The sequence below is a fragment of the Dryas octopetala genome, chromosome 6 (genome assembly GCF_963921425.1).
Source record: "Dryas octopetala chromosome 6, drDryOcto1.1, whole genome shotgun sequence".
Classification (NCBI taxonomy): domain Eukaryota; kingdom Viridiplantae; phylum Streptophyta; class Magnoliopsida; order Rosales; family Rosaceae; genus Dryas; species Dryas octopetala.
Window position 1 is genome coordinate 2436815 of NC_141371.1, and position 12021 is coordinate 2448835.

At 36.5% G+C, this 12021-nt stretch overlaps 3 protein-coding genes across 3 annotated transcripts; all 3 read left to right on the forward strand.

Annotated features, from left to right (window-relative positions):
* Positions 1 to 1425: 1425 nt before the first annotated feature.
* LOC147280992 (RING/U-box superfamily protein) lies at positions 1426 to 3662 on the forward strand. The gene is made up of 7 exons (XM_086247480.1): positions 1426 to 1557; positions 2062 to 2156; positions 2412 to 2491; positions 2582 to 2637; positions 2748 to 2860; positions 3054 to 3115; positions 3322 to 3662. Exons 1-7 carry the CDS (start codon positions 1455 to 1457, stop codon positions 3614 to 3616), a joined length of 804 nt encoding a protein of 267 aa, XP_086103606.1. The 5' UTR covers positions 1426 to 1454; the 3' UTR covers positions 3617 to 3662.
* Positions 3663 to 4365: 703 nt separating this feature from the next.
* AMI1 (amidase 1) lies at positions 4366 to 7711 on the forward strand. The gene is made up of 9 exons (XM_086247479.1): positions 4366 to 4524; positions 4960 to 5112; positions 5300 to 5424; positions 5503 to 5628; positions 5931 to 6113; positions 6198 to 6345; positions 6453 to 6621; positions 7101 to 7235; positions 7311 to 7711. Exons 1-9 carry the CDS (start codon positions 4415 to 4417, stop codon positions 7443 to 7445), a joined length of 1284 nt encoding a protein of 427 aa, XP_086103605.1. The 5' UTR covers positions 4366 to 4414; the 3' UTR covers positions 7446 to 7711.
* A 917-nt stretch (positions 7712 to 8628) lies between these two features.
* MK (mevalonate kinase) lies at positions 8629 to 11958 on the forward strand. Its single transcript, XM_086247647.1, has 5 exons — positions 8629 to 8937; positions 9405 to 9648; positions 9748 to 10001; positions 10830 to 11243; positions 11570 to 11958. Exons 1-5 carry the CDS (start codon positions 8805 to 8807, stop codon positions 11686 to 11688), a joined length of 1164 nt encoding a protein of 387 aa, XP_086103773.1. The 5' UTR covers positions 8629 to 8804; the 3' UTR covers positions 11689 to 11958.
* Positions 11959 to 12021: the final 63 nt, after the last annotated feature.

Sequence of the window (12021 nt, forward strand, 5' to 3'; positions counted from 1 at the left end):
TGAAGTTTTCTCCATTTCTAGCTTCTCACTTTCAATCTATTTTCACAGCGAAAGGAAGTTGAAGGCTCAAATTGTAATGGCAGACGAAGAAAGTAAAGGCAAAGGGGTGTGTAGAAGTGCTGCAGAAACTAGCAATTATTGGCCATTTAAGATCAGACTCTCCACAGATCACATGCGTTGGGACAGCCTCAAGATATCACCCTCAAAGGGACTTGAAGAGCATATTTTAGAGAAAATGAGTGAGACAAGCCGCAAAGCTTTGGACGCTTGGATTCCTATTGAAATTTCAATCTATGATGTTGATACTTGTGAAACTTACAAGGTAAAGTTGGCCAAGAAAGAGTCCTTTTGGTTTGAACCAACTCCTTTTTTTGATGAGGAGTCAAGCAAGGAAAACTCATCTCGTTCTAGTCCAGCATTGAAGGGTGGTGAGCAACTTTGTTGTGATTTGAATAAAGCAAGGGAAGAGTTTGCTTATTCCATCGAGCCTTTTCGACAAATTGTAAGGAAGAGGAACCTCAACTATGGTCAACAGATCGGATTTCGATGGTCTCGTAGCAATGCCATTGACAGGCTTGAGTTTTCAGTTTTGTGTGTTCCAAGGCTGGACTTGCACAGCTTAAGAATTTGAGAGGGAAGAGAGAAAAACATGAATATTTTGTGCCATACTCAACTTTTGATTTGATACAACTGTTGCTTACATCTTTCATAGGAAAGCTTATGCAATGTCTTCAATTTACTATGTACTTGTGCTGAACTGTACTCATAAATTGTGAAAGTCCTATTAATTTTATGAGTTTTTCCCCTTATTTGATTTGTTCACTTTTCTTATCAAACGATTATGGAGATGATTCGAATATGAGATCTTAAGTATACGGTAAATGGTCTTAACAACTAAAGGATGACGACAATATAGCTACAACTATAATTTATATTTTCCCCAATCAATACTCATAAATTTTTTATGATAGTCTTATTAATTGTTTGAGGTTTTCACCTTATTTGATTGGTCTGCCATTTATTATCAAATGATTAAAAAAAAAATTCGAATACGGGATCTCAAGTGTACGGTAAATGCTCTTAATAATTAGAGCTATAAGAAATCACTGATAAACTTGAACAATAATTCATTTAAAAAAAAAAAAAACCCTTGAACAATAATTACCAACTCACTTCTTAGTCATTTGGTTACAAAAGTGGGTTAGTAACGAGACACATGGAGTGTGACAGAGTGTTGTGAATGTGTGCATGTGTGTCACGTACTGACGGGCCTAATTCTTAGATCAAAACGACATACCACACGGTGCATTTCACAATGAGAAAAAGAAATATACTACATATTTATTACCGTCGTTTTCCCTTGGTAGTCTTTCGACTTTTTCCAGCATTGAAACGACATTTTACGACGTCGTTATAACAATTAGATGATTATGGAGAATTGAAGACTGAAGACAATGGAGGCGAAGAGTAGCAGCTCTTCTTCTTCGGAGAACTCGGATCCTTGTCCCATCTGCCTCGGACCCGTAGTTCAAGATTCTTACCTCGACAAATGTTTCCGTACGTTCCCTTTGTCTCTCTCAGTTTCTGTTTGGTTGCTGAGAAAACTGTAAGGAAAAAAAAAAAACGAAAAGACCCAGTTTTTGTAATTAGCAGATTAGTATTGTTGATTCGGTGTTATGTCTGGTCTTTCTTTTGAGTTTCATGAATTGGGTTTCTCCCAGAATCTGAAAGGGTCTTAAAGAGCCCGAATTGGTGAAAAAAATTTCTGTAGTTGCAATGAATTTTTGCTATTACTATTAGAGCTTTCTTTTTGTGTGCTTCAGTAATTAAGGATTCGTATAATATATCTTGGTAGAACTCAACAGCTATCCTGTATGGGTATCACTTATTATTAGATGTTCAATTTGTGTTGAACAGCTTTCTAACTGTGAATTTGACATGATTCATTTCATTATTATGTTTCCTAATTCCTATAGTTTTATAAGATATAATGCTTAATAAAACCAGTAATATCTTTTCTCATCTATTGAACCTTAGGAATCCACCAATTTTGTGTTGCAGATAAGTTTTGTTACAACTGCATTTTACATTGGACCAAAGTTGTTGCCAACAAGCACTCTTGCCCGCCTTCTTCTGTAAAGTGTCCTCTGTGTAAGGTCAATTTGTTCATATGGCAATCCATTTATCGATTTTCGATTTCATTTATTGTTTTTTCTATTTCCTTTTTCTTTGGTCTTGTTTTTTTTTGTTTTTTTGTTTTTTATTTTCTTTCTTTGACTTCTGGATTAGTTTTAAATTTTAAAGCATTTCAAACAAGGAAAGCGTATGCTGCGAAAAACTTCTGACTACCCTAGCGCCTAGTATCACTTTTAAATTTAGTCATAGTGCTGATTTTCAGTGCATTGTTGCAGACAGAAAACTTTTCGATAATACATGGATATGATGGAGGTTCTTTTCAACGGCATTACATCAATCAGGATTCAGGGGATAGGTATCCCTCTGTTGTTTCTTTTTCTCTCCGTCTCGTGTCTTTGTTGTATATATAATTTACTTATGTTTCTTTGTTTAATGGTATCTGCAGCTTTATCTTAACACAAGCTCACAAGTATAGATTACAGTGTTATTATACTGAACCAGGTCTTGTGCTGCTTGTCATTAAATAATTGGTTGCTTTGTTTGTTATTTTATTACCTGACAATCACTATCACCTGCATATATGTCTTACTGTTAATTTTGTTTTCATTCAGGTTTCTTAAATGACATATTTGATGTATCACGGTATTGGAAGTCCCGTAAGTATCTTCAGCCAAAATGTTGGCTCCAAAGTTGGTTGAGAAGGGAAATCCAAGCTCTGATGCAGGTCTGGAATTCTTCTTGTGTGAATTTTCTATCTTAGTGACTGGGACATGTTTTAACATCCTAGGGTAATTGGCTAAATCATAAACCATGCATGTGGTATATATCCTAACCGATGAATGCCATAGCTGAAAATCCCTAATAATAAATTTCAGGTGACATTTTATAACTAATTTGCTTTTTTTGGCTGCTTGTAGGAAGAAGATGTGGACATCATCATGCACCACATACTTGGAATGTTTGATTCATCCCTGATGAGGTGAAATTTGTTACTGTTTGGATCTTCAATTGAAATATGAGTTGATCATGTGAAGTAATACATTGATGTTCACAATTTAGTTCCCTTATTTTGAGTTTTTTTGGATGAGATGTGAAAAGTGTTATGATATTTAAAGGCTCCAAAACCTGCAAAGTTCCAATAATCTCTTACCGTGTCTCAACTTGCCTGAACCCTGCACTTTTCAGGGATGAGCAAAAAGGTCAAACGAAAACACCTGAAACAAAACAAAGAGAATTTCGAGAATCGATCTCTGATGCAGCAAAGCCTTTCCTAGCAGCAAGAACTGACCGCTTTGTAAATGAGGTAGAACTATTTCTTGCGTCTGGTTTCAACATCGAAGCATACGATGCTGTGTGCATGCAGCGCTTGGGTTGGAGTGCTCCTGGAGTAACTACAGAGGCTGCAGGAGGAGAACTTGCCGAACACAGACCTGTGATCCCTTACTTGTATATTTTTGATGACTTGGACTGCAGTGATTGAAAGTTTCATTTGCATATGTATGGAAGTATCACTTGAATTCTTGTTTTCTATGATAAGCACTGTGTAATCAAGGTGGAAGTTATACTTGAAAAATGAAGAGTCTGAGCTCCCATCTTTTCCATTAGTTTCTTCTTGTCTTTTTCTTGTCCTATCACTTGTTTGAGGACTACATTGACATTTAGACCATGATATAATTCAATTATGACGTTATTGCTTACCAAGTGTCCCCTATAGACACATAAAATAAAAGGGTAGCATGGTCATCAAGCAGTTTAGACTTCATCAAACTGTGCAACTTCGAAATGTCCATTGTAGTTACAAATCTTTCAAGTAAAACATATGAATAAACACCAGATTTGGTCCACAAATATGACATACTCTTTAAGTTTTTCTTGCACCCATTTACAGAACATATTAAAATATTGTTAATTACATTTCTCAAAAAAATGAGATTTCAATAACTGAACGAATGTGATTAATAAATGTAGTGTCCGACCAAAAATAATAAATGTAGTGCACCCAGGATTATTATTATTATTTTTTTATTTTTTATAATTTTTTAAATTTTATCCTTCCATGCCGAAATTTTGGTTTCCAAAGGATAATAATCATCTGCAATTCCAACCTTGCCCTCACTAAGCTTACACGATCAACTTATCAAAAGTTCAAAACACAAAACTTTAGGGATAATATCGTCATTGTGATAGAATTACAACGACCCTTAGGCGTTATGTTTTGCAAATGTGGCATTGGATTGGATTGGATATCACTTGCTTGTCTGAGGGAGCAGTGGCAGAGATGGTGATAAACTCAGATTATGGAGCTTTCATGGAGAAATTCCTTCTGCAACCACACTCTTCATCACATGATCTTCCCTTGAGTGGCCTCACCTTTGCTGTCAAAGACATGTCAGTGAGCCACTCTGCACTCTATACATGGACTGTCGTAGTTCAATTAATATCTTACAATTTCCTCAATATATCACTCTTTAATTTGATGGGTGCTTCAAAATTTATAGCGTCATATACTTATTTCATCTGCTTTCATGCTTATTTTCCAATTTCAGATTCTGGGACCAATCACTATTCTTGAGGAAACCATTTTGTTTCTGTGTTTCTGTGTTTGTGTGATTGTTCTTGTGCTTGTACAAACTAATAAATCAATTTTTAGCTATTAGGTTGTACTTGCACAGTTGTACCTATATGCTTTGTGTGCTTTTTTATGTGTGTTGTGAAACCATATTCATGAACTTCAGGTACCGGGTTCAGTGTGCAATCTTTTCATGTGGGTATCTGTGCAAAGCTAACACTTTTTTTCCCACTTAAATTCCTACTTGGAAGCAGATTTGATGTGGCTGGATATGTGACTGGGTTTGGAAACCCTGATTGGGCAAGGACTCACCCAGCTGCTGAATCAACAGCTCCAGCTGTTTTGGCAATCTTAAGGGGAGGTGCCACATGTATTGGTAAAACTGTCATGGATGAAATGGCATACAGGTTAGTGTAAAATACCTTACCCTTTTTTCAGTCTTGCATATGCTTAATATCAAAAGCTACCTTAATATCAAAAATATGAAAAAAAAAAAAAAAAAAAAAAAAAAAAAACTACCTTAATGGTTGAAGGCTGTTAGTTTTGCAACTTGGCATAAAAGGCCCTTAAATTTCACATCATGATTTTTGGCAGTATAAATGGAGAGAACAAACATTATGGTACACCCGTAAATCCATGTGCACCAGATAGGGTGCCTGGAGGCTCTTCTAGTGGATCTGCTGTTGTAGTAGGTGCAGACCTTGCAGATTTTTCCTTAGGTAAGTTATTCTGTATTGTATGATTTTTTGTGTTTCTTGCTTCTTGATGTTGAAACACAAGAACCTCACTTTTTTCAGGAACTGACACTGGAGGAAGTGTAAGAGTTCCTGCTTCATATTGTGGAATTTTTGGGTTTCGGCCTTCTCATGGTGTCATTTCTACTTCTGGAGTTATTCCTATGGCACAAAGTTTTGATACTGTGGGTAAGAAGTTAACAATTTTTTATATTGCAGACTGGCTTGGAAGATGTTCCAGACATTTTTAGTTGTGACAAAAATTTGTTCTGTTTTATGCTTCCCTCAATTTAATATCTTGGAAAAACCTCTCTTTGCTTCTATTTCTTGCAACCAGCTAACTCTTTAATCGCAGTATAGGTATAGTTATTAGATCCATGGTTTTGTTATCCTTATAATATGATCTATCTGTAGTTGCAAGATAAGAGCTTTATAATATGTTGCACTCTTGCAATTGAAAACTATCCTTTTGACACCAACTTCTGATCTAGGATGGTTTTCTAGGGATCCTGTGATTTTGAATAGAGTAGGACGAGTTCTACTGCCATTGCCTGATGCTGATCCTGTCATACCCACTCAGTTGATCATTGCAGAAGACTGTTTCCAGCTTTCAAGCATTCCAAGCAATCGAGTGAAGCAAGTACTTGTTAACTCAATTGAGAAGTTATTTGGGGGTAAGTGAATTGATCTTATTAATCTGCTTTAGGTCTAGCTAGAAGCATTTTGTTTTAGCTCACTTATTGCATCTACTAATGCAGGTCATCTTATAAAGCATGCTAACCTTGGGACCTTTGTCAAGGACAAAGTTCCAAGCTTGAGCTCCTTTTTGAGTGAAGGAAATGCAGGGCGAGAGTACAATATACCATCCTTGGCAGCCCTATCAAGTGCCATGCGTTTACTTCAAAGGTGCTGATTTTAATGGACTTGAATATAACTGATAGTTTCTGGATCTTGATTAATGAAATTTGATTTATCTTTGGTGTTGAGTTCTGAATTTATCATTGAGAGCATAGGTATGAATTCAAGAACAACCATGGTGAATGGGTCAGTACAGTCAGACCTGATTTAGGTCCAGGGATATCAGAACGAGTATGGGAAGCTGTTAGGACAACGGATGAAAGCATGGATGTCTGTCACTCTGTGAAGACTGAATTACGTGCTGCTCTTACTGACCTTCTTGGGGTACTCTCTCTCTCTCTCTCTCTCTCTCTCTCTCTCTCTCACTCACTCTCAAACATGTTTTCCAGAAGGATGAGAGTATGACTGTATGAGACTGTCCATACCATGCTGTAAAGCTTTGATTAATTTTAACTTTAAAGAATCTGGTTCATCCTGTTTTCTTTAGATGCCATATCAAACACAAAGTGTGGATTTGTTCCAACTCAAAATGAGGAATTTCCCATATCATTTCAATTGTCTTGTTTCTGAAGCACCAAATGAATAATATTGTTCATTTTTCCTCAAAATTTTCAGACTGGTTAGAGTAGAGAGACTCACAGTCTGTCATTTTATTACAACTTATTATTTTTGAAATAATTTAATGGAAGAAATGACCTTGCATCTACCTTCCTTTTTCTCTTAAAAGCAACTTTTGGCAGAAGAAATGGAGATATATATTATCACTAATGAATATATAACCCATCAGCTTAATTTACTCTTAGGATTTCGGTGTCCTCGCAATTCCCACAGTTCCAGGGGCTCCACCAAAACTACAGACAGATCCTACTACACTGGAAACCTTTCGTGCCAGGGCTTTTAGCTTGCTATCCATAGCCGGAGTATCTGGATTCTGCCAGGTTTTTTATCTCTATCTCTCTCAATTGCAGCAAGTACCTTGGGAAAGCTTGTAATTTGTTTCTACATATTTACAGGTGAGCATACCACTAGGCCTGTATGATAACCTACCAGTGGCAGTTTCCTTGTTGGCGAAACATGGCTCAGATGGGTTCCTGCTCAATCTTGTTGAGACTCTTTATGGCACTCTCAAAGAACAAGTTGGAAACTAGAGATTGTTTACAATGTGAGTTGCAAAAACTCTGATCTCTTCCTAATAGATCAGTGTAAGTTCTAAGGTGTACAGGATATTTCCTGCTTTCATCTTTGTGATGATTCATGAATAAGTTACTAGTAAACAGCTAGAACTCATTCCTTTTGCAAACTCATTTGAGCTTGACCAATTAGCCAATTGTGAAGCTATTAAACTTTTATGGTCACATTTTCATATACTATCTTGTGCAGAACAGCTTATGTATAAAATGGTGTATGTACTACATATACTTGCACATGAGTAATGTTGTGTTATGGGGTAGTTTGAAATAAAATAGTACAAAAGAATTTGTAAGTGAAAGGGATGTGATTTGAGTAGAAAGGTGGGCTTCTGGGCTGTGGTCAACGAAGAAGGTAGGTAAGGTAAAGAACAGTGGGCGCTCTTCAAATTCAATTATTCAAAGCAGTAGTCTGTACACTACTACTGTGTTTAGTGTAAACAAATGTGTTCAAATATGACAACTTGATCATTGATATCTTGGACTTTTGACCTCAAAGCCGTTTTCTATAAAACGCCCCCATCACTCTCTGAGTGGCGCACCATCCCAAAACCCAATCGCCACTTACACTCGTGCAAAGCACGCCCCATTTACACTTTGTTTTGTTTTTTCTTATATATCAGTGTGTAATGTGTATATATGCTTCAAATTGGCTCCACTCAAAGAAAATTCTTTGTACATACAAAAATTTTTATTGAGTCGTACATAAAAATCTGATACAATACATTAAGTAGACGCAAAAATCTCTAATCTCTCTAACTCTCTCTAGTCATCAAGAGGCAAAACTAATTTCATGGACATTGTAGTCTAATTTTTCATTTGCTATTTTTCTTTTTTTGATTAAAGAGTAGGGAAAATTGAAATTGGATGCAAGAGCATTTGCTATTGAAAAACAATTTGGAGTTGATAAATTATGGGACGAATTGTTTTGCTAGAAAATCCATAAACACGTTCTTTTTTAATTTATACTATCGCCTTCCTTCACCAACTCAGGAACTCTGGTCCCCGCAAGTCGTATCCACGCGCCACCCCCTGCATGGTCAAAACAAAAACATGAAAAACAAAAAACAAAAAAAATGAATCAGAGCAATGTTGGTTGTTATAAAGTATAATAGGGCCAACTGTCTTGGGTAGCAGCAGCCTAAATAGGACCATTCCAACAATAATGGATCAATAAATTCTCACATTTAACTGACATAACACACACTCATTCTCAGAGACTCTACAAATCAAACAAACCAGCAGCTTCGATATTTCCAATTAAATTTCAGATTCAATTCAACTAATTTTAAGCAAAACAGACACCAAAAAAAAGAAACAATGGAAGTGAAAGCTAGAGCTCCTGGGAAAATCATACTCTCTGGTGAACATGCTGTTGTTCATGGATCTACGGCCGTTGCTTCCTCCATTGACCTGTATACCTATGTCTCTCTTCGCTTTCCCGATCCTTCTGGTACGCTCTATCTCTCTCTTTCTCTATTGGGTTTCTTTTTCATTTTTTTATTTATTCTTTTGATGTCGTTGTTTTACTCTAGATTTAGTGCGTTTGGGGTGCTTTTGGAATTGATTTGGATTTGGGTTATGATTGTAATGCTATTTGGAAGATACCCTTTTAGTTCTGTTCACAGTGTTTCTCTCCCCCCACCATACCCAAATTATTGTCTTGTTTTCTGTGAGCTGAACTTGGTAGAGATACTGTATCTGAAACTTCTCTTGTGATTGGGTTCATGGGTTTGCTTAAGCTTTGTGATGGTGTCATGCCACGGCAAAAGTGATATTAAAGAAACCCTTTTGTGATTCTAAGAAAATCTATATTGTGGATGACTTTGTTAGCCTGTCTCTTTCTATGAGTTCAATTTGCAGAGTTCAATTTGATATCAAACAAATGTGTTCACTGATGTTTTTGGCTTTTATTGATAGATATTGATGATACGCTAAGACTCCAGCTCAAGGATATTGGATTAGATTTTTCATGGCCAATTGGTAGAATTAAAGAAGCACTATCTGGAATAGATTGTCCCAACTCATCAGTCCCAACCTCATGTTCAACGGAGTTGATTAAATCACTTGCTGCTTTAGTTGAAGATCTAAACATCCCAGAAGCGAAAATTGGGCTTGCTGCTGGAGTGTTGGCTTTTCTTCGGCTTTATTCATCTATCCAAGGGTATGTACCTGTTATTTGTTTGTAGAGTTGACTAGTTTGATTTCTTGACTATCTATTGTTATTTTCTTAATTTCTGATTCTTTTCTCTTTATGTATCAGATTTAAGCCTGCTACAGTTGTTATCACTTCAGAACTTCCAATGGGTTCAGGCCTGGGTTCATCTGCTGCACTTTGTGTTGCACTCTCAGCTGCTCTTCTTGCTTTCTCAGATTCTGTAAGTCTGGATTTAGGCCACCAGGGGTGGTTAAATTTTGGGGAAAGTGAACTTGAATTGCTGAACAAATGGGCTTTCGAAGGTGAAAAGATCATGCATGGAAAGCCATCTGGAATTGACAACACAGTTAGCACATATGGTATGTTATTTTGTGACTGCCAGACAATCTCTCGTCTTCTTCTTTTTCCCATCTTCTTGCCTAGGATTTTCGAATTCTAAAGTTCCTGGAATGAAATAGATAATAGTTTGTCTGGATAAATGTGAAAGATTTTGTTATGATGTTAAAAAGCCACTGGTGAATGGGAAGTTTGTCAATGCAGTCTAAGCCACATTTTTTCATTCACAAAGAGGTTCATCTACCTCTATGAATCTGAAGGAACTACTTCATTAGTCCTTGCTAGTACCCCTGAAAAAAATTCCTACTAGACCCACATGGTATCTTGAAGTTCTTTATAGGAACTCTCTTTTGAGTCCAAGGGAACTTATCAAAAGAGAACTAATGCAATTTTGAAATTTTAAGTTTCTAGCTGCTTGTCACCAGTCTCCTTGTAAGTAGGTAATTGAATCACCTAAAATTATAGTGATTCAGGTTGATACTGGAGTAACTTATGAGGTATTGAAATATGCACAAGAGTATCAGGTTTCAGATACTTTATACCTCTCCACTTCTTCCCCTCCCCCTTCTTCCCACATTTTGTATAAAGGAACTCCATTTCTTTAATCATAGACTAGAGACCAACTGAGTAGAAAAGGGTAGAATAGCCACCATTTAATCGATCATAAACCAGAGACCCACTGATGAATAAAGGATAGGTGCTGAGAATATCAGAAACATGGGATAATACTTAACATCTTTTGACATTTTGTTAAGTCCATATGTAAACGATGGATTATTTAGTTTCATTATCTGTGTAATGCAAGGGTTTTACTTCATTTTATTTTGTAACATGAAATTCTCATGCAACAGGAAATATGATCAAGTTTAGATCAGGTAGTTTGACACGCATCAAATCAAATATGCCACTCAAAATGCTTATCACTAACACAAAAGTTGGGAGGAACACAAAGGCCTTAGTTGCTGGTGTTACAGAGAGGTCCTTAAGGCATCCAGATGCTATGGGCTCTGTGTTTAATGCAGTTGATTCCATAAGCAATGAATTGGCTACTATTATCCAATCACCGGCTCCTGATGATATCTCCATAACTGAGAAGGAAGAGAAAATAGAAGAGTTAATGGAAATGAATCAAGGTTTGCTTCAATGTATGGGGGTCAGTCATGCTTCAATTGAAACCGTTCTTCGGACAACACTGAAATACAAGTTAGCTTCCAAATTGACAGGAGCTGGGGGTGGAGGTTGTGTTCTGACGCTGTTGCCAAACTGTATCCTTTTCATGATTCCTTTTATTTTAGTTTTAGTTATTACTTACTATACTCTTGAAGTTCTTATTTCTTGTTATTCATCTTTTCCTAGTTTCTTATCTTCAAATTTTATGATGAATGCCATAGTTTCCTTTTTCTACCCTCATATGCGTGTGTCCTAGATAGGCAGATGTTGCTTAAAGTAACCTATCTTGCCTAAATTCTTCACTATATGAAGCCTAAGTAGACTAGCTTGCCTAAAATTCTTCAATACATTTCTCATGTGTGGTCATTGGTCTTCTCCAGTTTCACATTCTATACAATGTTCCCTTAACCACATGAATCAGTGCTATCAGGAACTGTTGTTGACAAAGTAACTTCTGAATTGGAGTCCTGTGGCTTCCATTGCTTGACTGCTGCCATTGGTGGAAATGGTGCTGAAATTTGCTTTGGGGGTTCATCCTGACCTTGACAGTGCAGTGATGAGTAAGATCTAAGCTCCATTGTTGACTGATAGAATACGCTGCGCTCTTTGTTGTCTGTAAATTAGTTACTCTGTTGTATTCTGCATTTAAATCCGAGTAAATTTCGTCTTCACAATTTTTTGACGGAACACTCAGGCTTTTTTTTTTTTTTTTGTTTTTTTTTTTTTTGTGTTTTCATTATCAGGACTTCGTGTCAGTCATGATATTAGAAATAAATGTTCAATAATCAGGTGTAACATTCAAGTTTGCAAGTCCTGCATATAACTTCATATTTTATTAGCAAAAGGTACTCCAACATATGTATGAACTTCATA

Bases quoted from the DNA above. Each gene is read 5' to 3' on its own strand.
- LOC147280992 (XM_086247480.1), top strand. From the start codon at position 1,455: ATGGAGGCGAAGAGTAGCAGCTCTTCTTCTTCGGAGAACTCGGATCCT. The intron at 2,157-2,411 runs GTCAATTTGTTC...GCATTGTTGCAG, and splicing joins TAAAGTGTCCTCTGTGTAAG to ACAGAAAACTTTTCGATAAT. The intron at 2,492-2,581 runs GTATCCCTCTGT...TGGTATCTGCAG, and splicing joins AATCAGGATTCAGGGGATAG to CTTTATCTTAACACAAGCTC.
- AMI1 (XM_086247479.1), top strand. From the start codon at position 4,415: ATGGTGATAAACTCAGATTATGGAGCTTTCATGGAGAAATTCCTTCTG. The intron at 5,113-5,299 runs GTTAGTGTAAAA...GATTTTTGGCAG, and splicing joins ATGGATGAAATGGCATACAG to TATAAATGGAGAGAACAAAC. The intron at 7,236-7,310 runs GTTTTTTATCTC...ACATATTTACAG, and splicing joins GAGTATCTGGATTCTGCCAG to GTGAGCATACCACTAGGCCT.
- MK (XM_086247647.1), top strand. From the start codon at position 8,805: ATGGAAGTGAAAGCTAGAGCTCCTGGGAAAATCATACTCTCTGGTGAA. The intron at 8,938-9,404 runs GTACGCTCTATC...TTTTATTGATAG, and splicing joins TCGCTTTCCCGATCCTTCTG to ATATTGATGATACGCTAAGA. The intron at 9,649-9,747 runs GTATGTACCTGT...TTTATGTATCAG, and splicing joins CTTTATTCATCTATCCAAGG to ATTTAAGCCTGCTACAGTTG.